This window comes from Poecilia mexicana, unplaced genomic scaffold, assembly GCF_051168715.1.
Source record: "Poecilia mexicana isolate PSO_F unplaced genomic scaffold, ASM5116871v1 scaffold_13, whole genome shotgun sequence".
NCBI classification, from domain to species: Eukaryota; Metazoa; Chordata; class Actinopteri; order Cyprinodontiformes; family Poeciliidae; genus Poecilia; species Poecilia mexicana.
This window is the reverse complement of record NW_028263382.1, coordinates 5,906,139-5,914,434: the sequence shown is the minus strand read 5'-3', so window position 1 is coordinate 5,914,434 and position 8,296 is coordinate 5,906,139. Positions and strand designations below refer to the sequence as shown.

At 45.1% G+C, this 8,296-nt stretch overlaps 3 protein-coding genes across 3 annotated transcripts; 1 reads left to right on the top strand and 2 right to left on the bottom strand.

The window, feature by feature from the left end:
• Nucleotides 1-518: 518 nt before the first annotated feature.
• On the bottom strand, nucleotides 519-1,447 carry LOC106914275 (olfactory receptor 1P1-like). The gene has a single exon (XM_014980964.2). The coding sequence runs from the start codon at nucleotides 1,437-1,439 to the stop codon at nucleotides 519-521; it is 921 nt and encodes a 306-aa protein (XP_014836450.2). The 5' UTR covers nucleotides 1,440-1,447.
• Nucleotides 1,448-3,079: 1,632 nt separating this feature from the next.
• LOC106914267 (olfactory receptor 4B13-like) lies at nucleotides 3,080-4,027 on the top strand. The gene has a single exon (XM_014980951.2). The coding sequence runs from the start codon at nucleotides 3,080-3,082 to the stop codon at nucleotides 4,025-4,027; it is 948 nt and encodes a 315-aa protein (XP_014836437.2).
• A 2,460-nt stretch (nucleotides 4,028-6,487) lies between these two features.
• LOC106914333 (olfactory receptor 52K1-like) lies at nucleotides 6,488-7,435 on the bottom strand. The gene has a single exon (XM_088012155.1). It carries the CDS (start codon nucleotides 7,433-7,435, stop codon nucleotides 6,488-6,490), a length of 948 nt encoding a protein of 315 aa, XP_087868281.1.
• Nucleotides 7,436-8,296: the final 861 nt, after the last annotated feature.

The window sequence follows — 8,296 nt, the reverse complement described above, 5'->3', positions numbered from 1 at the left end:
GTTACTAGAAGCACCAAACAGGAGCAAATTTTATAATCAGTTCAGTTTTAATGATACATTTGAAATATATCTACGTGTAAATTGTTAAAAATGGTTGTAAGTTATTTTTGTTACTGAAGTGTTGCACATGTTTTTCCTCTGGTGAATAATTAAACATGAATGTTTATAATTTGGGTATTTCGGAACCTGGTCACTTTTTCATAGTGTCCCAGATATAGTACGAGTCTTCAAAGAATATTTTTAGGGATTTTTATTGTATTGGATTTTTAAAATCGACTCCATATTGTGAAATCTGCTGAAATCACAGTTCACATAGTTCCAGACACAGTCATGGTTATCTGGAGATATTTTTGGGAGATTAAAGCCAAAGTAGGACATTTTAATAAATTATTAAATACTTCCTACATCCAAAATGCATCCTGATGGGAACACCTTTGAGCAGTAATCGCTGTCCTGAGTGCGGACTTGGAACCCGCTGATACCTGCTTACAGGTATACTTTGGTTTTGTGATTTTATTTTAAGACTGTGGTCTAAAGCTGATCCGGAGGCCGATTCGGGACCTGATCTGCTTCAGGTTCATGCCATAGATGATGGGGTTGACGATGGGCGGCACCACGAGAAACTCTGCAGCCAGAGCGTTCTGCAGCGCCGGCATGGAGCTGCCGCCATAACGGGAGTACAGAGTATCGAACAGCAGCGAGGTGAAGAAGACGAGCAGAGAGACGAGGTGGGGCAGGCATGTCTGAGCAAACTTTTTCTGGTCTTCCTGAGAGCGAGCGGCGGATCGGACCAGTTGGACATATGACACTAGGATCACTATGACCTGCATCGAGTGCAGAAACATCAAAGTGATGCCGTACAGATTGTTAGCGGAGGTGTCGGAGCAGGACAGCTTCACCACCTCCCAGTTGGTGCAGAAGATCCGGGGAATGTGGCGGCTGCAGAGCCGAAGTCTGGCCATCAGGGCGAGGCCCACAGCCGTTTCCACTGATGAGAGACACCAGGTGAGCAGCAACAGCAGCGCCACCTTCTGGCTAGTCATCAGAGCCCAGTAGCGCAGCGGCTGGCAGATGGCCAGGTAGCGGTCATATGCCATGACGGTCAGACTGCTGAGCTGGCAGAAGACATAAGTGTAAGAGATGAACATCTGAGCCAAGCAGCCGGTGTATGTGATGACATGAGCGTCGGCCAGAAGGTCGCTGAGCAGCTTCAGGTAGAAGCTGGACGCTCCGCAGATCCCAGTGAAGCTCAGGTTGCACATGAAGACGTACATCGGCTGGTGGAGGGTTTGATCCAGACACACAGTGAGGATGAGGGTGAGGTTCACAAAGACGGTGAAGAGGTACGACGTCAGTGTGAGAGCAAAGTAGATCTGACGGTTGGTCAGCGAGTCGTTCAGCCCGTTGAGGACAAACACGATATGAACGTTGTCATTCATGACCAGGAGACGCCGACGGTTTCAGAGCAAACCCAACATGTGGTCCGAACTAACCTGCAGCCAGACGTTCTGCAGAAACTACAGCCGAGGAAAATCTAAACTCTTCCTAAAAATCCTCTTCAAGATCAACTTCAAACGTTTCGTACAAGTAAAGTTCAACAGACATGCAAGAAACATTCATGATGCAAACATCTGGTTCAGGATCAAAGAAAACAGATTTCACTGCTTTTAGAATCTGCAGGGACAGAAAAACAAACCCTTTGCTTTGTTCAGCAGCTGGAATCAAACCAACTTTAGAAAATCAGTTTCAGTTGTTCAAACAGAATCACGTCACATCAGTCAGTTCAGAATCAACAGGAGAGCTTCAGAAACGCAGTGAAACTTTGAGTTTACCTGCATTTCCATCGGTTTTTCATGGTTTTAAAGGATTTCTGCTAAACAGAAACACATTCAGAGTTAAAACGTCAGTAAACATCCTAATGCAAAACTGTGAAGAAAAAACATCAAACGTGACAGAAAACCAGTCAGTTACATTCAATCACTCATTCATTTCTCCAAACTAAACCAGATTAACAGCAGCTCTGTGCAAATGCAGCAGAGCTTCAGCTTTTATTCACCTGAACTCGACAGGTAGAAGTCTGAAGCCCCTCCCCCTTCACTGACATCACATTTACTCCCATCAACAGTTTCAAAGTTTAAACAACTGAATTTTACTGAACAGACTGAAAGTGGAGTTTAAAGGGAACTAATGTTCCCCCAGATGGGACGTTTATCTGGACATGAGAAAGTTTCAGAGTGACGGAGAAGTTTGGTGAATCCAGGAGGGTCAGCTCTGCTCCCCAGGAGGTCGTTCTGAGTTTGAGGCCTGCAGGGCGTCAACGGCCGTCTGAAGGCAGAAAATATGCTGGCTGTCGATGAAGAGCCTCTGGTTAATCGCTGCAGGCTGCTGTACTCCTCGTCTCCAGGTCCATTTTCCCTACTGGTCCCATGATCAACACCTTCGTTTTCAGATTTTCAGTTGCGCTTTATAAGATGCAGGAAGTCATTTTTCAGGATTTCTGATTTTTGTTTGGCCAGATCTTTAGTGGATCATGTTTCCTGTTATATCAGAGTGCCTTCATTCTCATGTTTCTACTTTATTACTTTTATGTATTTTTTTCACTTTTCAGAAAACAGCAGTCAGAGCAAGCTTCCAAAATTTGTTTTTAAATATATTTTTACGATTATAATGAAAACAAAAAGACTAAAATAAATAAAAAAAGGAAAATAAAAACCCTCTGGGAATGACGTCAGTTTGGTCGTTTTAACGTTTCTCTCCAAGATGATTATGACTTCCTGTGGTTTTACTCCATGTCTGTTTCTTTGGTAAAGTTTGCTGCCTGTTTTGCAAACAGACTTCCTGCGGTGCTTCAGATACCAGTTTTATTTGATGATGCAGTGAAGGCAGCGGTGATCTGGGACGTTTCCAGCCAATCAGACGGGACTCAGTGTGACTTCATCCAGAGAATAAAAAGCTGCAGCTAAACGATCCGATACCAGGTCAGGATGCCGTTTCTCTTTTCTGATTCAGTTTTTTATTTAAAGTAAATGATTGTTAATTAATGATTGAGCTTTTTTCTTGCTTTCTCACTGAATGAGCCATGCTGAACTCCACTTCTTCAGCTCTGACTTATTTCGTCCTCGGAGCGTATGTGGACGTTGGAAGATGGCGGTACTTGTGCTTCCTGATAACTGTGGTATTATACCTGATAATTGTTGCAGTCAACGTCCTGCTGATCGCGGTGATCTGTGTGACCCGGAGCTTACATGAACCCATGTTCCTGCTCCTCTGCAGCCTGCTGGTGAACGAACTGTACGGCAGCTCAGGCTTGTTTCCCTTCCTGCTGGTCCAGATCCTCTCTGACGTTCACATCGTTTCAGCTCCGCTCTGCTTCCTGCAGATCTTCTGTCTCTACTCTTACGTGAATACTGAGTTTTGTAATTTAGCCGTCATGTCTTATGACCGGTACCTCGCCGTCTGCTGTCCTCTCCAGTATCACGCCGTAATGACGCATCATAAGGTTATTTTTGTGATTATTCTGACCTGGCTGTACTCCTTTGTGAAGTTTCTCATCACTCTGCTGCTGACCGTCCGTCTGACTCTGTGTGGAAACGTGTTGAACAGCACGTTTTGCCGTAACTACCTGGTTGTGAACTTGGCGTGTTCTGACACCAGCGTGAACAACATTTACGGACTGTTTGGTACTGTAATCACAGTTCTGGTCCCGCTGCTGCCCATCCTCTATTCCTACACTAAAATCCTCGGCGTTGTTCTGTCCGGCTCCAAACAGACGAGGCAGAAAGCCGTCAGCACCTGCACGCCTCACCTGGCTTCGCTCCTCAACTTCTCCTTCGGCTGTTTGTTTGAAAGCCTTCAGAGCAGATTCAACATGGTCTCCATACCCAACGGGCTGCAGATCCTCATGTCTCTGTACTTTGTGATTCTTCAGTCTCTTCTCAGTCCCATCATGTATGGAATCAACCTGACAAAAATAAGAAATGCATGCAAACAGCTGTTCAGTAATGAGCCGTTGATCACAGAGACCTGATGAACCTTCATGTCTGTAAATGTTTTGTTTCTTGTTTTAGGTAAATAAATGAAATAATGCATCATAACTGCATTCCCACTTACTAGGTTTTTCAGACTCAGTCATATTCAGCTATTTACAATAATTATGAAAGGTTTAATATTTTAGTGGCAGAATTCATTAAACACTGTATAAACATTAATTACACCAGGCTGAACTGATGTTCTCAAGACTTTATTGACATGATAATTCTCTGCTTTCAGCAAATGAACAGTAAACATTCGACTTTCACACAGCATCAATTAAAACACAGAATTGTGGATTCATGAAAAGTATGTTTAATTTCTCCTCGGTTATTTTCTAAATTTAAATGAGTGGATGGACGGTTCTGTCACTAACTCCAAAGTGAAGGCCGTCTTTCCATTTCTTTAAAATTATATTGAGTTTCTTAATTTCACTGATAAAATGAAGGACCAAGTTGTGCTAGCTGCTCCTCTTTTTAGCCTCCACACATCAAACTTTCCGTCATTAACCCACCTGGCTCCGATTCCCATCAGTGACCTCTGACACCGGCGCCTGCGCCCATCTTCTCCCAGAATGCATCTGGTGTCCTGGCAGGACGATACGAGGCAGCATCTGACCGGACCATCAACAGAAAACTAACAAAAAACAGAAAAACTAAATACAGTGGTCTGAAATCAAGCCTCAGATTCATGAACTATTGGAAACCGAGTCACTGAAACTGGTGCTGATAAACAGAAGATCACGATCAGCAAAATGATTATTAGTTAATGATTTCATCACTCAGCAGAATATTGAGGTTCTGTTCCTGACAGAAAATGGTTGGATTACAATAAAACATCACCTGTACTAATTAAATCAGCGCCTCCTCCTAACATTCTCTAAGTGAGAATAGAAAACCTAACAGAGGAGACGGCACTGATGGAGGTAAAAGGCTGTAAACAAGCTCTGACATTAACTTCATATAAAACCAAAATGTGTGGACAAGTTCTCCACTGACTTTAATGAGCTTTTATATGCATTAATTATGACTGTTTAATAATTGTAGAAGATTTGAACATCCATGTTGACAAGCCTGAAGACAGAGGGGCAAAAACTCTGCGATGTTCTTGATAATGTTGGTTTGACTCAACATGTCAAACAGCCAACACACGTCAGTGAGGGCCTGAATATTTCCAGTGTGTCTGTAACTGATGTCGCCCTGTCTGATCATTCCTCTGTTAACTTTGAAAGTACAATCAACATCGACTCACTTAGTAAAATTAGTTCATTTTTCAGACAATTCAGCAGAAACCTGTAATCAGATCCACTCTTCCACCTCAACATGGGCTGGGAGAGAAGCTCCTTTCTAGACTTTCAGGTCTCACCCAACATGTTTTGGGCGCTCAGGAGAGAAGTACCTAGAGGAAATTGATGATCCATTAAGGTAAGAAACATCAGTTCAGGTGATGAAACGTCAGATGGGCCATCCTGGCCTTGACCAGACAAGGCTGCCCATCAGCCTCCAGCAAAACCTGACGGACTGCAGGAGATGCTGGAGGATCGGGGGAGTGGAGCCCACCAGCTTTGTTTCCATTCGAAACCTGTTTGGGAACAGTGAGTCTCTGTCCTTCTACAGTGTTTGCTGGGACAGTGATCTCATTGTTGTTCTGTGTCTGAGGCCTGACATTAACTGATCAAAAGATTAGCAGTAAAAAATCATTTCCCAGCTTGATTAAAACCCCTTAACATGCACCGGAACGCCCACATGTCGTTTTTCCATTGTATTTTCCAGGTCTGAGGGTTCAGGGGTCAAGAACGACTCCATTCTGTCTGAAACGATGATGACACTCCCAAAAGACATTGTGGTTGTCAATGAAGGTCACTGAGCTGGCAGAGATTGTTCTGAATTTCGTTTGGCCATTAGTTCCAGTGTGTATGGTTAGATTCTCAATGTTCGGCCGATCAGAGGTTAGTGGGATTATTTTCTCGGCGTCACACAGAAAGCAGAGAACCTTCCTTCTCTCCAAATCAGTAGATTCCTTTTACCTACCTACAATAAGACCTTTTGGCATAGATTTTGGTTTCTGGGTCACTTTGGGAGAAAGCTGGTTGATGTTTGGAGGCCAGATGTCTATTGTAGAGTCAAACCTTTTTCAGTGGTTTCCAGTTGGAGACATGATGGGATGCGTTACGACTCGAGCTGGCTGAAGAGTCTTTGGTACCAGGATGAAGGATAATGTCATCTCCAACTGCTTGGTGACTTTTCTTTGGTGCAGCTGGTGGAAATGAGGTGAGGGTTCGGTTCAATGCCAGCCCCGTTGTATCGTTTAGGTTCGTCCCGTTAGACGTCCAGTCAGATCTGATGGATGAGATTTATTTTTCGGTTTAGCTCTGAGGCAGTTCCAGGAGTGTGAGCTGCTTGCTCAGGTGCTCAGAGGATCTTTGTTATTTTGGAACAACTGGAGGTGGAAGTGGTTTCTAATGGTAGGGAAGGACCTGGACGAAGTGTTTCCAGTGCGTCAGAGTGTTCAGAATGTGCTGCCTGATCTCAGTGGTTCTGATGCCATAGATGATCGGGTTGAAGCAGCTCGGGAACAACAGGTACATGGTGCTGAAGAAAACCCGAACAGCTTCAGGAAGTCCACTTTTAACTCGATATGACAGGAAAGCAATGAGAGCTAAGGTCAGACTGAAGGTGAGGACCATGATGTGAGTGATGCAGGTGTGTAATGCTTTCACACCAGAGCTGCTGGATCTCAACACAGAGCTGAATATTGCAATGTAAGAAGCAGCGATGACAAAGAAGTCAAAAACAGGAATTAAGAAAATAGCCATCAGTCCAGCCAGGTTGTTGATGGCGGTGGAGCCACAGGCCAGCTCCACCAAGGCCATGTGCTCACAGAAACAGTGGTTCATCACATTCCTGCAGAACGACAGCTTTCCTGCCAAACTCACAAACAGAGAGATGAGGAGCATGTTTCTGACAACCAGTGGGACGATAAACTTCAGGAATCTCTGCAGCGCCATCAGTTCTTGGTAGTGAAGTGGCGTACAAATAGCAAAGTATCGATCCAGAGCCATCCACACCAGGAAGGTGGTCTGAAACGCTCCAAAGAAGTGAATGAAGTGCATCTGAACCAGGCAGCCAATCAGAGAGATCCCCTTCCAGTCAAACAGGAAGCTGAGCAACATGTTGGGAACAAAGAACACTGGGAGGCAGAGTTCAACACAAGCCATGCCGGCGATGAGGATGCTCATAGGCTGATGAAGGCTCCTCTGAGAAACGACGACATAAACCAGCAGAGAGTTGGCCAGCAGAGCCACGATGAACATGAGGAGGAACGGGACGAAGAGGACCGGCCTCAGGTCGCCCAGTTCTGCAAAACCATTCAGGATAAAGTGCTGCTGTGAAGAGACGTTCTGCATCGTTCAAAGCTTTCATTCAGCCAATCTGCAACGAAATGAAGAACAAAGCAGAGATGACAAAAACATGTTTGTTTCCCAACCTGAAGATACAAAATTACAAAAGAAAACAGAATAATTGTGCAGGAAAAAATCAACATACATTAATTTATGTCAGGTTGAAATATATTATGTGTTTGGTCATAATCATAAAGTACAAAAATGGAAGACCCCTTATGATGAACAAAACCTTTGGAGTCAGTGTTCCCTCGCATAAACGCGGGTCACCGGGGCCCCACTCTGGAGCAAGGGCTGGAAGTGGGGCACATGGGCGAAAGCCTGGTGGCTGGGCTTTCACCCATGGAGCCCGGCCAGGCACAGTCCAAAAGGAGACATGGGTTCCCCTTCCCATGGGCTCACTACTTATAGGATGGGCCAAAGGGGTCAGGGGCAGTGTGGGATGGGTGGTGGCCAAGAGCAGGGACCTTGGCGATGCGATCCTTGGTTACAGAAGCTGGCTCTTGGGATGTAGAATATCACGTCTCTGGTGGGGAAGGAGCCTAACTAGTGTGTGAGGTTGAGAGGTTCCGGATAGAAAGAGTCGGCCTCCCCTTAACGCAAGGCCCTGGCTCTGGAACCAGTCTCCTTGACGTACTTCCAGTCTGGAGTTGCCCATGATGAGAGGCGCCGGGAAGAAGTGGGCATACCTGTTGCCTCCATCTTGGTGCCTGTATGTTGGGGTTTACCCTGGCGAACGAGAGGGTAGCCTCCCTCCACTTACAGGTGGGGGGACGGGTTCTGACTGTCATTTGTGTTTACGCACCAAGCAACAGTTCAGATTACCCACACTTATTGGAGTCTTTGGAGTTGGTACTGGAGAGTGCC